Source organism: Mauremys mutica, chromosome 4 (genome assembly GCF_020497125.1).
Source record: "Mauremys mutica isolate MM-2020 ecotype Southern chromosome 4, ASM2049712v1, whole genome shotgun sequence".
NCBI classification, from domain to species: Eukaryota; Metazoa; Chordata; order Testudines; family Geoemydidae; genus Mauremys; species Mauremys mutica.
This window is the reverse complement of record NC_059075.1, coordinates 8,870,571-8,886,731: the sequence shown is the minus strand read 5'-3', so window position 1 is coordinate 8,886,731 and position 16,161 is coordinate 8,870,571. Positions and strand designations below refer to the sequence as shown.

At 40.7% G+C, this 16,161-nt stretch overlaps 1 protein-coding gene across 3 annotated transcripts in view; it reads left to right on the top strand.

The window, feature by feature from the left end:
* Window positions 1-16,161, top strand: part of DDHD1 (DDHD domain containing 1) — an 88,699-nt gene that overhangs the window by 21,103 nt on the left and 51,435 nt on the right. For 2 of the 3 annotated variants that reach the window (XM_045016363.1, XM_045016365.1), the window contains exons 3-5: window positions 1,905-2,006; window positions 8,207-8,335; window positions 12,181-12,328. In XM_045016363.1, the coding sequence (XP_044872298.1) occupies window positions 1,905-2,006; window positions 8,207-8,335; window positions 12,181-12,328 (379 nt within the window). The remainder of the gene's footprint in view (window positions 1-1,904; window positions 2,007-8,206; window positions 8,336-12,180; window positions 12,329-16,161) is intronic. The other variant, XM_045016364.1, reaches the window with a different exon arrangement.

Genomic DNA, 16,161 nt, shown 5'->3' with positions numbered 1-16,161 from the left:
ATATGAACTGAGCACTGTACATACACTTCGTATTCTGTGTTGTAATTGAAATCATTATCTTTGAAAATGTAGAAAACATCCAAAAATATCTAAATAAATGGTATTCTATTATTAACAGCACGATTAATCACGATTAACTTTTTTTAATCGTGTGATTAATCAAAAATTTTTAATTACTTGACATCCCTAATTTATTTTTTTTAAAGGAGGATTTTTTGATTAATTGCCAGCCTGGCAAATTCAACCTGGGAAAGTAAAACCAGGCATTTCCTGACTAGTGTATAATCACCAGGCAGTGACAGACTACAGATCAAATTCTCTCTTCAGTTACACAAGTGCAGCCCTTTACACTTCTGTAACACTCTTCAAATAGTGGACGACCTCCCAGTTTATACTGATCTACGTGAAAGGAGGAATGAGGCCCATTGTTTTCAGTAGGGTTGTGGAAGTTTTACCTGTCCCTTCAGTTGTAACGTAGTGAGTTTGTTGATTCAGGAACCAGAATAGAGAATCCATTTCATTGTCAGAATTTAATCACATATTCTTAGGCATATTGGCTTTCTGGAGCTAAAAGGGTTCTTTAATAAAAGGGAAAGATTCCTTAAGGCTTGTCCCCACTAACTGGGGTGTAAATTCTAGTGCACACCAGCATCTAGCACATTTGCTGACCCCTGTGGATCCTGCTGGCACTCACTAAAAGTTCCTTAGTGCAAGTTAATGTAGTCCTGGTTCAAGCAGTACTAAGTTAACGTGTGGTAGGGAACTTTTAGTGTGTGCTAGCAGGGTCCACACCGACTAGTGCACAACACACTAGTGTGCACTAGAATTTACGCCCCAGCTAGTGTGGACTGAGATACCATATAGACTGGCCCTTAGTCACTAAAGAAAGAAGATATGACTGAATGAATATGCACAGAACAGTTGTACTGAGTAAGAAGATGCCATTTTTACACAGTCAATTTTGGGGGAGAGCCTCACTTTCAGACTAGCTGCTGGAAGCCCCAAATAAATACAAGAGCAGTTAATCAAAACTGACCTTTAAGGTACTATTGTTTTCCTTTTTCACAGGTGTGAGAGAGCAGTTTCTTCCAGATCACCTAACTTTCCGCCTGGTGGGATACTGTAACTTTCATTCCTCTCAGGGTGTCCCTTCCATAACTGAACAGCACTGGTGCCTCCTTATGAGGGTAAGGTAAGTCCATCAAATGTTGCAAAGTAGTCCCGGGGTTTTCTTTTCAATAGTCTTGCTTTATATCCTAGAAGGAATGAAACAAGACTATTGAAAACCTTACAAAAATGACAGACTTGCCTTACCACCATGAGAAAACTCCAGTGCTGTTCAGGAATGGAAGGGATATCTCAAGCAGAGTGTATGCTGGGCTGACTGTGTGAGAGGCAACTGTTTACAGACCTACAAAACAGGGAAACAGTGGGATATTTTAGCCTAACTTCTGGTGACCATATCCTCATGCTACTGAGGGAGGCATCCAGTAGCTGTCCTTGAAGTTACTAACTTTTTTATTGTTTACAGATTACCTTTAAGATTCCTGCATACTACCCATTGCACGAATATACATTTTGTTTTTGTACATGCTAGTGCAAAGGCACTGAGTGAGTTGATAATCGTATTGTGGCATGGTTTGTCTTTTACTGATGGTGTTAGATGTGCCATACCCAGGATGATATGAATGTTTGTTTTATGAGAACTGAAGAAATAACATTTGGCTAAGATGAATTGACATTTTTATTACAAAATCCATTTTAAAAAAATTATGTGCTTGCAGTATTTTTGAGTAATATTTTCCAAATCTGACCATTCATTTCAGTGATAATGATACTAATGAAAAGAGAAATGATGCCCCTTTTTTAAATTTTACTTTGAAGCTCAGTGTTTTTACTTTTAGTTGTCTACCACCTCCCTCCCTTCTCCCTCCCTTCTCTGTTCAAATGGAGAGGATATAAGGAGAGTACAGATGCTGCATGTCTTAAACGAAAGCGTTCCCAAGGTACAGTAATTGTAGATTTCTTTCTTGTAGTTTCCTCCTGGCTTAGGAAGCTTTAAATTGTAGCTTGTATATTTCAGTGAAATGTGTTAGATCTCTGTGCTTCCAGTTCTTGCATCATACTTATGTCATCTTCCCTCGGAAGGGGAAGAAAAAGCATTTTGAATCTTGAGGAAAAGTAGAAGCATTGTGACTCTTAGAGAAAAGTAGAAACTAACAATATATTTGTGTCAAGTATCAGAGGGGTAGCCGTGTTAGTCTGGATCTGTAAAAGCAGCAAAGAATCCTGTGGCACCTTATAGACTAACAGACGTTTGGGAGCATGAGCTTTCGTGGGTGAATACCCACTTCGTCGGATATTTGTGCTAACACTTTGTTACAGTGTTTGTGACAATTATGAAAAAATTAAGCATTATTTATTTTTGCAGCACTGTTAGTATGTATGGAGCTTTTCAGTCAGAGAGACAGAGTCCCTGCACCAAAGAGCTTACAATCACAAGTAGATATGACCTAGAGATAAATTGTTAGAAGAACTAGGAGCTAAAGGAAAGAAAAGCTGACACTATATAGAATTAAGAGGTTGCTTTTTTGTGTGATCACTTTTTTGTGTAACATGCATCGTGTCTTTCTCATTTTTTAAATTGTTTTTGACATTTTAAAATGTAGATTTCTGTGTGTTTTTTCACTTAGTTGCACTGTATGTATGTTTTTCTTTATTAAATTAATATTTTGCAATGGGAGTCAGCACTGATCTGAAGTGAGGCTTCAGGCAATTGAAAGAGAAAGGGTAGGCTGTTGCACATGGTATCAGGACATTATTCCTCAGAAAAAGAAACTTGGAATTTAAGTAATTGAACTCACATGATGTAAATCAGTGCACTTCATAAACAGGATGGATCCTGAAGAACCATTAGTGATTAGGGGTAGGTTTTCAAAAGTCCCACTCAGCATTGGCTTAATTCTGCTCCTTTTGAAGCCAATGGTAAAATCCTGTTGGCTTTAGGGGGAGCAGAGTTAGCCCTACACTGAGTGAGTTTGAAAATCCCACCCTAGACCTACAGTTTAAATTTAGATGTTAGCTGTGAAGTTATTGTGACTTGTCCCAGTAGTCTCCTAGATCTGGGTGACCCTGGATATCGATGTGTTTAAGTATGTCTGACCCAAAAGACTATATCATTTGGCACATAAAAATATTGCCCTTCTGACTTGTTTAATTGTGTTTTCCTTAACTGAGTCCAAAATGAAAATCTCTGAAAGCAAGCTGTTCATATTTAGCTCTTGTGTACCACTTTTCATCAATGGGACTCAAAGCTCTTTACAAAGATAAGCAAGGATTCCCATGTTAAAAATGGGGAAACTGAGGAGCATAAAGGTTGGCCTATTAACTTCAAAAAGTCTTTTGGGATTACTTGCTTCAGTAAATAAAGCACGAGTAAATCTTTGTGGGATTGGATCTGTAATCATTTAATAATTGTACTGTTGTCCTGCATTTTTACTTATATACAAGAAATATAACTCTAATAGTAACACTTGGTTTACTCAAGCATGTGCAGTTGTGATCTTCAGTGCATTTGAATTAAAAGTGGATGTTAAGGTGGTATATTGTGACACTGACAACTTGATATGCCAAGGAATAAATTGAGGTATAATGTAAATAATGTGAACAATGTAGAACAGCCCTATTTACTTAAGAACCAGTAGTCTTTTTAGGTTGATTGGCAACGCTTTTGTTTCTTTAAAAATAAAACTGCAGAGATTTTAGCCTGTGTTACTATTATCCACAAAAGTTCCAAAATGAAACATTTTAAAAAATAAATATATAATGTGTGAACATGTAGAGATAAAGATTAAAAGTAAATTTGTTAAAGGGTCGTCCTCCTTTGGATACTAGATCTGACCAAAGAGCGTTTCCTTTTTGCACAATTGTTACATTAATTGCTACAGCACTTCAGGAATTGCAGTTATCTGGGTTGATTTTTGTAGATTTTTGCTGCGGAAGTAAAATGCAGTAAATTTTACGCTTTGGTTCTGGTTAGCAAGTGCAAGATGAGCAGATGCTTTTCAAATATTTCATTTAAAAGGTATTTAACTTTGAACTCAACAGACATAAGGGAATATACTGTATTTTCACATGGTGGACTCAGACAATTCTAGTGAATGTCAGTGGTAGTTCTACATGCTGCTCGTGGCGAAAATAGGCCCCAATCTTTAACATGAGTTTTTTATATCCAATGCTAAATATGCAGAGAGAAATTTTCATTTTTTGCTTGCTTTTTACAATACATGTATGTGTGGCTCTTAATTGCTCTTTGACAGCTGGGAAGCAAACAAGGTGCCATTCAGTCTATACTTTTTTGGAGAATAATGTAGCAGTAAATGTTGGGGTCCCCATTCTCCATAACCCAAGTAGGTTAATGGAAACTTGTGGAGTTGCTGTGGAATCCTGCCATTAGGAGGGCAGGGTTTGGTCCCAGGAAGAGGTCAAGGATTCTGCCAGCCCAGGCCACCATTTGACCAAAAGCAAGGAACTTCCACAACAGGTGCCTTGCCACTGCACTGCTGCCTAACCCAGATCCCAGCTTGCTACAGTGCCTGAACATAATGGCGTTTGCAGGGGCCACATTTCCAAGTTGATCCCCAGCTTCCCCAGGGACTCACTTCAGTATGATGTTCCACAGCATGAACTGGGAAGCAGCATCAGTTCTTGCAGACTTGGTATGAAATAAATATACACTACTGTGATCATGGATTTTGGGGAGGGAAAAATTCCACAGATACACATAGGAAAGTTGTCTGCCTCTGTTCCCAGTCCTCCTAACCTCCTTCCAACTCAGAGCCACAGCCCGCACACAGGGAATTCTGTGATGTCATGAAGGAGAAGTATGGCATGGAGCCCTCCTTTCCCTTCTCAACTCCAAGCAGAGATCCTTGGACACGGTCTCATCCCTGATCTTGGAAACAAAGTGAGCATGGAGTCCTAAGATTACAGTGACTAACTTTAAATGGAAGTATCATTTCAGTGATTATATAAAGTGGCCTTTTACACATGCCAAAGATCACTCTAAATCCACATACCTCCTCTTTGGTTTTTCTGCCACTTAAAAATATTAGTGCTTCTGTTTGTCTAGTGTCAGATTAAAACTTATTTTTCTGTGCTTTGGAATCACCAATCCAAAGCAACTCTATAGTTTCACTTATTTGTCTGTAGAGCAGTTTTGTATCGTGGGTATGTTTTCATCCTCTTTTAATTCATTGCTCCCCTTTGTGCTGACTTAATTTATCATCAGGTGGCATACCCACATACTCTGACAATGAGACCAAAAGTCATGCAGCAGGAACGGGCATGAATGCTCATTTCAGTGTAGCTGTCTTGTAATGTAATTGACTTAAACTCTGAAGTGTAATTGTTCAAGGCATAATAGTTCAACCTTTCCCTGAATGAATTCATGAGAGCAGAAAGAAATCCTCTTCAGTGGCCTCAAAGAGGAAATAGAGGACACCTCTTCACCTGTCATAAAAAACCTGCTTTGCCTGAGTTCAGGCCAGGCTCTTTGTTGAGGATTCGTGACATTGCTAAATCGTACTTGTTTGGCGTAGGGCCATTGCTCTTGCCTCTCCATAAAATGTATCTTCCTTGAATAGGACCGCAAGATCTAGGCCTTGTCTAGGCTGGAATTAACTCTGATTTCATCCTTCCATGTACCTATTCGATAGTCTAAATCCCTGGTGTAAACAAGGAAATCAATCACTTGCATGTGGTAACCTCACAACCAGTTCTCCATTTTCTGATATAACCCCTAATCCAAGTTGCAACCTCATCATAGTTCATATCCCCTGTTTTCTGAACTTCTGTACCCGTGGGGGAGAGGGGTCAATTTAAACTTTTGCAAGAAAGCTTGTTTATAGAGCCCATTATCTCTATCACCCTCTCTGTCCAAATGGGTGAAAGTGTCTAAAGCCTTTCCTGACAATAGCAGAGCCAGACACCATACCATGTCCTTGTGTCCCACCTTGTTCAATTCATATCCCATTTCAAAAGGATTTGGAAGCACATTCATATCATTCTCTTCTCTAAAGTGAGAAAATAATTTGGAGTCTATGCCATCCACTGGGTACGTGGGGTCTGGTTCCACCTACTGGATCGGTGTTTTACTGGCGCAGTCTCTCCATTTCGAGCTCATGTAGACATTCCTTGTCCTTCTCTCCCCCTTGTGCTGATGCTGCTTCTCCCAGACTGCTCTCTCTCGCTTCCTGCCAGCAAGCAGCGGGGTTTCCAGACAGTGTCCCCATCCAGCTTCTCTTGCTCTAACTGTAGATCTGTCCCATATCTCTGCTGAAGTGGTGCATTCGGTCTGGATGGAACATGGCTACTGTCTCTGTCAGCCTCTTCCCTGATCCCTTCTAGTGTCTCCAAGATTTTCCCCGCCTGCTGGAGACTCTGACAGTGGGCTGGATGTTCCCTGTGATCCTAGACCAGTGGTGGGCAACCTGTGGTCTGCATGCAGCCATCAGGGTAATCGGATTGTGGGCCGTGAGACATTTTGATGATGTTGAGGCACGGCCTCCCGCAGCTCCCAGCGGCCGCATGAGCTGTGGGAAATGGCAGGCCACAGGGATGTGCTGGCCGCCACTTCCCGCAGCTCTCATTAGCCAGGAACGGCGAACTGCAGCCACTGGGAGCTGCAGGGGTCCATTCCTGCGGATGGTCAATATCAGCAAAATGTCTCACGCACGCAATCAGATTACCCTGATGGACCGCAGATTGCCCACCACCGTCCTAGACCATCATTCTTTTTTCTGGTCCTCCAGAGTATGGCAAGTTGACTAGTTATGCCTTTGTCCTTTCTTCAGAGATGAGTTGCCTTTCTCTGCATATCTCAATTAGACAACCTTTTTTCAGCTGTTCATAACTCATTTTACCATCTCTCTCTTTGCTGTTCCTGTCTTGAAAAGACTGAGACTTTTCTCTGTGCTTTTCCCTTCTATAGTACTTGCTTTCGCTGCTGTTGGCACTTCACTGGCAATTCCCCACTGTCATAACTGCCACTATATATATCCCAGTTTCAGATTAACTGCATCTTTGATCCCCACCACCACCTCAACCCCTTAGTCTTCATCAAGGTTTTGGGCTTCCTGGCTGTTGCCTCTCTCAGATGGAGACCCATGTCGCTCTTCCTCTCCAGATTCAGGGTGCAGTCCCTCTGCATCTCTCTGTGATTTCCCCAGCAGATCTGACCCAGGTCCAGCAACTGTGGTTAACCTGTCTCCAAGGGCTGCAATGATGTATACTAATTACCAGCCAGCTTTCACAAAGCAAAATACATTTATTCTTAGGTTAAAAGCATTACAGAAAAAGCATATAGGAACTTTTATTGCTTTTTGTACACATAGGTGGATCCTGGTATGTTTTCTATCTCATGGGGTCCTCGTAAGTCTAAGTCTTTCCACCCTTTCAGTTCTTGGAGGAACAGTGATAACCCTCCCCCACACCCAATAGAATAGCTTACAATCGCTGGCCCACAAAATGCATAAAACATTCATAAACTTAGTACAACTGCATGTGTTAACATTCGTTGCTAGTAATGGAGCCCGGAAAGAATGTTCATTATTAGCATTATTATTTGTTTGTATTACCCCATAGTGCCTACAAGCTGTACAAACAGAACAAAAAGATAGCATGAGTGTAACATTATGAGCACAAGTGTACACCTACCACTGCATCAACTTACTCAAGCATTATTTTGAGAGATGCATCCACCACAGCCCCCCTAGTGTCTCAGTGGTACAGCTTTCAGCAAACACTTTCACCTTGTGGATATGGGTCTCAATTTTCCTTTTTGCTCTTGGGCAATTTGGGGGTGGGTGTGTGTGTGTGAGAGAGAGAGAGAGAGCATTCATGTTTTCCTTTCAGCTGAGGGTATTCTGCATTAGGGAGCCTCTCCTCCCTACTCTCCTTCTCCTCTCCCCCCCCCACCCCCCAAAAGGGGTATGTGTGTGGGAGGATTCCCAAAAGGAACTACCCATTTGATATGGACTGGTAGATCCAAAATATAAAGGTAAGAAGAAATGTTTAGGTTTCAACTTAAGTCCATTTGTAAAGGTAGAGTTCAGTCATATCTTTGTGCATCTATCTCTTACTTGGCTTTTTAAAGCCATCTTTTTTTAACACTTTTAAATTAAAGGTTTGTTCCTTTTTGCTACAGCTGTTCATAGTTTCAAGTTGAGTCGCAACCACGTGGACTGGCACAGTGTAGATGAAGTGTATCTTTACAGTGATGCAACAACATCTAAAATTGCAAGAACTGTTACGCAAAAGTTGGGATTTTCCAAAGGTAATACGTCTCAGCATTTGTAAATAATTTTGTAAAGATTATTGCTCTAATGGTTTGTTACTTAATGCTGTGAGAAGAAAATTCCAGGTTCCATTCATAATTTCAAGTCTGAAATTTTTGTTTGATGCATAATTAATTTTTGCAATTGCACTCTTGTGGGAGAATAACTCAAAGGCGCTGTTAGGTTGTCGTGCACATTTGTAATTAAGAATAAAACCAGTTTACTGCAGCTTATTACCGAATAACTCTGATACAGTTTCATATAACTTAAAAAAGTGCATTAAGGTTACAAAGTCGAGCATTCCGAAGCTAAGAAATGCCAGAATTAATGTTGTCTGTGCAACCTTAAGTCGACCCTCCCCAGTATGCAGCCATTATAATGGTCTTTAATTACATGATCACATACTGTTTTTTCCCACTGGAGCCCTGCCTCATTCACTGTACAGAATGTATCTGCTCTGGTGATGAGTAAAGATTATATAGCAAGGGAGGCTTTTGTCCATAGTATCCTGCCTCATTTTGTTGCAGAAGTTGAAAGATGTGTAGTGAAATGAGGCAGGGGATTGCACAAAGAGAAAGGTTAAGGCAGTTGAATGCTGCCCTGGATAGTTGGATTCTATCCCTGCCCCTGCCACAGAGTTCTTAATGATGCTGGGCGAGTCCCTAAACCAAAATGTGCACAGGTGGCCACCATGTGTCCTCCATTCTGGGTGCCTGGGGTCTGATTTACAAAAGGGGTGAGCGTCCCTAACTACAACTCAGGACAGTGGGAGCTCTGCTCTGAACACACAAAGTGCTATAAAATGCTAAGAACACTGAAAAATCAGACCCTACACATCTCCGATTGGGCAACCAAAACTAGTTAACAATTTTGGCCTTAATCTCTGTGCGTCACTCCCCTAAGTGTAGCATTGGGATGATAATGTCCCCACCTCTCTCAGCGGTTGTGAAGATCATTCTTTACAAACATTAATGAACTAAGATGTTATTTTGAGATCACTATAGAAAAACTCTTGGGGAAATTAGATCTGTGCTAAGTGCAGGTTTTGGATGGTGTGCAGTAAATAATGCATAGGGCCTCACATTGAATGATGAGGATAAACATAGCTGCCATCCTAATGTAGGTGTTTTACTGTAATTTCATATTTTTAAAAAATATATATAGTATGGAACTATATTAATTCCCAACCTGGCCATCAGCAGGGATAATAAGGTTCACAGCACAATCCTCTACCACTTGAACTGATGGAGTAACTGGTAGTGGTGCAAGGCTTCTGTCTTCTATATGTACCTGCCCCAAGAGGGGGATGAACGCACCCTTGGCCAGTTGGTTTCACAGCTATTTGCTAGACAGCAAAGGATTGTTGAGACTGAGGAATAACAGGTTCAGTTCCAGGTTCTGCAAGGCCCAAAGAGTGTGCTCAAGTGGCTATAGACTCTTCCGACCCTATCTCCCCGGCCTCTCCCCACCTCCTGTGGAGGGAACACAGGAACAGCTCCTGCCCTGTTTCCATACCACACGACATTGTACAACAAAAGAAAACTACATACAGGAATATAGTAAAATACCCTGCTAAAATACAAACTCATAGAAACAAATGAAGGGAGCTTGCTTATATGCACACATATATATGTAGCTGAAGTGGATTAGAAGGGGAGGTTATAGTCCCAAAATATTTTCTTCCCAAAATATTTTTACAAGTGAGGTGATTAAAGTGAGCTGAATTTTATAGGGGTCTGTGTTTTACACTATAGAGTCCAGCACATCACTTGTAAGCTTAAAATGTGATCTTTAAAAATGTTGAGGAAGATATGGTAGATAATCATCAGTATTAGCCTGTAAAAGCAGTTGTCAAATATAGCCAGCACTAGCACCACTAATAATTTTAAAGATCAGTTGTGTCAATTTAAAGTCAGTCCACCTTTTTGCAGGCAGCCCATATATAACATACAAAGTCAGCATAATATGGTCATGTTAGCTAAAACCAATCTGCAATTTTGCCATTGCAGGCACGCAATGGAGCATCTCTGCTGAGAGCCCTTCAAAGAAAAATTTACAATAAATGAGGCTTTTGAGATTCCAAGGGCATGTGGTGATGTTATGAGATAGTCAGTCACAGAATAAAGACACCATGGGTACAAATGGTGTAACAGAGGCTGGAGAGGAAACTTGCATATCACATCAGATGTGATTTTTGTGTGGAAGTCCTAGCAAAAAGGGAGACCAGTATGTATTCTTAAAATAACTTACTGTATTGGAACTAATCCTTTTTATACAGACTCATTCCATTTTAATGCTTCTGCTTATTAATGTCTGATAGCCAAAACAAGACATAGGTCTTCCAAAAGCTGAGGGTGAGATAGCCCCGATGTATCCCGCTGGCAATAAAATTCAGGCAGTTTTTCAAACCATAGACTGAGTTTGCAGAGTTCCTGGGCCCACATCTTGAATACTACGTGTGGATATGATCGCCCCATCTCAAAAAAGATACATTAGAATTGGAAAAGGTTCTGAAAAGGGCAACAAAAATGATTGGGGTATGGAACAGCTTCCATATGAGGAAAAATTAAAAAGACTGGGACTTCTTAGCTTGGAAAAGAGACGACTAACGGGGGGGATATGATCGAGGTCTATAAAATCATGACTGGTGTGGAGAAAGTAAATAAGGAAGTGTTATTTACTCCTTCTCATAACCCAAGAACTAGGGCTCACCAAATGAAATTAATGGGCAGCAGGTTTAAAACAAACAAAAGGAAGTTGTTGGTTGTTTTTTTTTTTTTCAGACAGCGACAGTCAACCTGTGGAACTCCTTGCCAGAGGATGTTGGGAAGGCCAAGACTATAACAGGGTTCAAAAAAGAACTAGATAAGTTCCTGGAGGATTGGTCCATCAATGGCTATTAGCCAGGATGGGCAGGGTGTCCCTAGCCTTGGTTTTGCCAGAAACTGGGAATGGGTGATGGAGGATGGATCACTTGATGAGACACTTGTTTCCCAAAGGTTTTCAAGATTTTTGAAATGTATTTTCATTCCTATGCAGAACAAATCCCCAAAATTTTGAAATTCTCTCTCTGAAAAAAGTTGTTGGGGGGGGGAAACATTTCAGATTGATCAAAATGTTCTCATTTTATTTTGATTTATTTTTTATTTTATATAATAAAACAAAAAAATTCAAAACCAAAATTGAAAAGTTTCATTCAAAAAATGTTGAAACAAGACATTTCAGCATTCTCAGAGGAATTTTTCCATGTTTTCCTCTAAAACAAAATGTGAGCAAAATGGGCAAAATCATGTCAAGTGTTTCAATTTTGATGGAAAATGGTCCTATTGAAATTTTAGGACAGCTGTACTCATGGATGAGAGAGAGGGAGTTGTCTCCATCAAGCTGATGATGCTTTCTCACCCATTGTTTAGAAATAATCTTGCCAAGAATCTTTACATATACACTGACCACTGAAGGAGTGTTGTGGAACTATGAGAAAATTTAATGATTAATAACTCAAGCATATAGAAAGTTATCTGTATTACAAAATAGATAGTGCATTATTCAGCTGCTTATAAGTTATTTTCCAAAACAGCTATGAAATTAGCAAAATCCTCACTGGAAATGACATGTAAATCCATAGGTGGCTGATAGGGGTCATGGAAATTGTTTATCCAGATCTCTTAGGCCACTTTGAAAATCTCAGCATTATGAATGCTGATTTTTGAAAATGTATTTTATTTGCAAAATATAATTTGAAATGTTCTGGTTTGAAGCAGGCACCTCTTCTGTCCATGTATATGGAAGTGTCATACTTCATGGAATATAATTGTGATCCAGGGTAATTGTTTTTTTCCTACAGCTTCAAGTAGTGGGACAAGGCTTCATAGAGGCTATGTAGAAGAAGCTACATTAGAAGACAAGCCATCGCAAACTACTCACATTGTGTTTGTTGTGCATGGTATTGGGCAGAAAATGGACCAAGGAAGAATCATCAAAAACACAGCCATGTGAGTGCTTTATTATATGTGCAATAGTGACTCTGAAGTCAATATGAAGACTCTGCTGACATTATTCAAGTAGCTTATAAATAACAGCATAGTCTTCAGTGTAAAACATACCTTTCTCTGGGGCCATTTATTTTTTGAAATGCTCATTGCTTTTTTCACATTAAAGTTTAAACTTTTGTGCCTAGTTAGAGCAGTGCCTGGAAGAAGCACAAGATTTTAAAGCTGTGTCTGCACTGCAGCCTATGTTAGCAAAACGTATGTTGCTTGGGTGTAAATATTCCTTCCCCCGAGCGACATAAGTTATGCCAACATAAGTGTTCATGTGCACAGCGCTATTCTGTCAGGAGCGCTTCTCCCACCGACATAGCTTATGCCGCTTGCAGCGATGGGTTTTTTTTAATGCTGATAGGAGAGCTCTCGCCTGTCTGCATAGAGCATCTTCACCAGACACATTGCACTGCTGCAGCACTGTACATACAGACATGGCCTTTAGTTTGTTTTAGTCCTGGCCAGTACCCTTCGCCATATGGGGTCAGGGCAGAGGATTTCTAGAACTGGTGGTCAGTGGCTCACTTGGTCAGGTAAGGAGAGATGTTCCCTTGCTTCAAATCAGAGAGAATATCATCTTGTCCTTGACTGGCAGAATAGTAGGTGAGTGTAAAGGTATCTTGGAGGGGGGAAGGAATATGAGGAGTCAGTCTGGCTATTGTCACTCTGACAGTAGAGGGCCAAGATTATTTAAGTATGAGTGGAGGTTGACTTATTCTGTATAAAGATTTGCTGGAAAGAGAAACACATATCCAAAGCTTACTAATGACCACCAAACCTTTCCTTAAACATCTTTTGATGAGACTGATAAGTGAATGTTATGAATTTGTGAAGATGTTAAAATATATACACACTCATTGACAGTCATACTTGCTATGGTGTATGTTAGCCAAGCTCATGACTCTTCACTGGTCTATGAAGGCTGATCCTAAAATCATCTACTGTAAGAGGGTTATCAGCATTTTGTCTCTTAAAAAAGTGTACTTGATCATCTGAGTATGTTGTGCCTCATCCATTTTAAGAATGAAAATCCAGTTTTTAATTTGTCTTGTGTGGCAGCTCGATAAAATACTGATGTGTCCTAGTGAGATCTGAGTAGATAAGTCTTTTTAGGAGGTGCGTGTAAGATTGGTTTGCTTATTAAATGTTTTCATTTAGTTTGAAGAGCTAGTTTGGTCATTAAAATGTAATAGCAGAAGCCTTAACATTTGTTTTCCTAGCTAGTCTAATAGTCTAGCTAGCATGCCCAGATATAATTTTTTTATCAAGTTTGAGCTGATGGGGCATGGGAGTGCACAGGAAGTCACTTGTTCTCCAGAAGCCAGGTTACCACCATGCCAGAGGGCTGTTGGGAGTAGAGAAGACCCATGCTTGGGACTTGGAGAACTCATGCCCGGCAAACTTTTGTTTATTTTTTTGCTAGACAACAGAAGAAATTGTTGTGCAGTCTTAGTGTTGAGGTGGTAAACTATATTTATCTATTTGTCAGGTACACTGATAGTAAAGATTTAATAATTTCATTTAATAGAATCATAAAATCATAGAAAGATAAGGCTGAGAGGGACCTCAAGAGGAGTCCAGCCCCCTGCACTGAAGCATGATTAAATATACCCAGAGACCATCCCTGACAGGTGTTTGTTTAACCAGTTCTTTAAAACTGATGATGGTTCAGGTTATGGATGTGATTCTGCAAACAGTTTAGCACATGTGAGTAACTTGAATCATATTAGTAGTTCCACTGATGTTTTCACGAAAGTCAGTGGAACTACTAACAAGAATATTACATGTGAAAGTATGTGCAGCATCAGGTTCTGTATTTTTACCTGACTTCATAAATGATAGCTACTATGTAAACCTTCATTTACATTCTTCAATAAAATCTAGATCCAGTGCTGATACATCAATAACTCTATTGCTGTAGTTATGAAATGGACTCTAGTATGTTATCTAAGTGTTCAGCTAACTTAAATTATCATTCAACTCTGTGGTGTTTCCTTAGGATAGATGAGATTTCTTGCTGTACTAGTCACATAAACCAAGTAAACCTTTTTATTTCAACTACTGTAGAAGATAAAAGTTGTCTTACAGCAGCAATGTGCTGGTCTGAGACTGTCTACACAACAGCAGCTATAGCGGCGCTTCTGCACCGATGCAGCTACATCGCTGTAGCGCTTCTGGTGAAGACACTCTAAGCAGGCGGGAGAGAGCTCTATTGTCTGCTTAATAACTCCTGCCAGAGGCGGTAGCTATGTCATCAAGAGAAGTTCTCCTGCCAACGTAGTGCTGTCCACACTGGTGCTTAGGTTGGCATAATTTACATCACTGAGGGGTGTGGATTATTCACACCCCTCAGTGATGTAAATTATACTGAAGTAATTTGTAGTGTAGACATAGCCTGATTCTCTTCTAGTGCTTTCCTGCTCCTACATGTTAAAAGTTCAAGAGCAAGTAATGTAAAACAAAGGGGCAGAGACCAGTAGCCCTTGATAAAATGACAGGGATAATCTCCAAAACAACACATATGAAACCTTAGATTCTTCTTTGAGGAGTGTCCCTTTGGGTGCTCCACTTTAGGTGAATCTGCACCCCTGCGCTTGTAATTGGAGATTTTTAGTAGCCGTGCCTGGTTGGGTGTCACATGTGCTGTCCCTGTCTTGCACTATCTCAGGCAGTTACATAGTGCTGTGTGACCAACCCTCCCTCAGTTCCTTCTCTACCGCCCTTGGCTTGAGACAGAATATTTGGCAGTGCCTCTGAACTTTACATTTAGTCTAACTAGTGTTCTAAAGTTAGCCTAGTTAGTTAATAGTTTAATACCGTACCTCTTCTCCATTTATTCTTTCTTTAAAATAAAATTCTTAGGAATTTAAGTTTATTTCAGATACCCCTTAGTATAGTATAGTTACTCTCACAGGAAAAACCCTATACTCAGGGGCACGCCCAGCTCCCCGAGTATTAAACGGTGCCTCACTTGCTGATCTTCAATCCTGGTGTCTGATGGGCACTCCCAGTGTGTCCGTTGCCTTGGCAAGACACACACACCACAAAAGTGCTCCCACTGCTACAATCTCAAGGCTCATGCCAGGAGAGCAAGGGACCTACTGCTAAAACTCCTCATGATGGAGAAGTCTCTGTGTCCAGGATCACGGACCCCTCCTCGGCCCCAATCTCCAATGGTGGCATCTCACAGAGATTCCCCACCTCTCTCTCAGAGGAAAGAGCACTCCCCCAAAATGGCAACAATGAAACTTGCTCCAACTTCCCCTCCTTGGGAGTCTACCAAAAAGAAACATTTCCTGACTTGTCAGACCCCATTGGTACCAACTGCATGAAGACTATCCACCTCTGAGGTAGCGGGACCTCCATTATCATGGGTACCATGTGAACCAAAGACCCTAAGTGGGCTGACTCGGAAAAAGACACTACAGGAAAACCTACCATTCTTGCCTCAGCACTTCTGGAGCTGCTCAAACATGTGGAACCAAGCAGCTGGGCTACAGTCTATGGCACCACCTTCTGCCTCCACAGCGCATAGCACACGACCCTTGGCACTGACAACCGCAGTAAAGGCACTGACAACCGCAGTAAAGGCATCGGTACCACTGACAACACACTCATTGGTACTGCAGTTTCTCTGCCATAAAGATCTTCTGGTCTCCTCAGCACTATAATCTCCACTCCTCGGTACCGACCTTACTCCGGCACGCTCAGTTTACCACACCACCCAGAACAGCTCCTCCTTTATCCAGCAATGTGGATGATGATGATGATGAAGAGCATGTCCT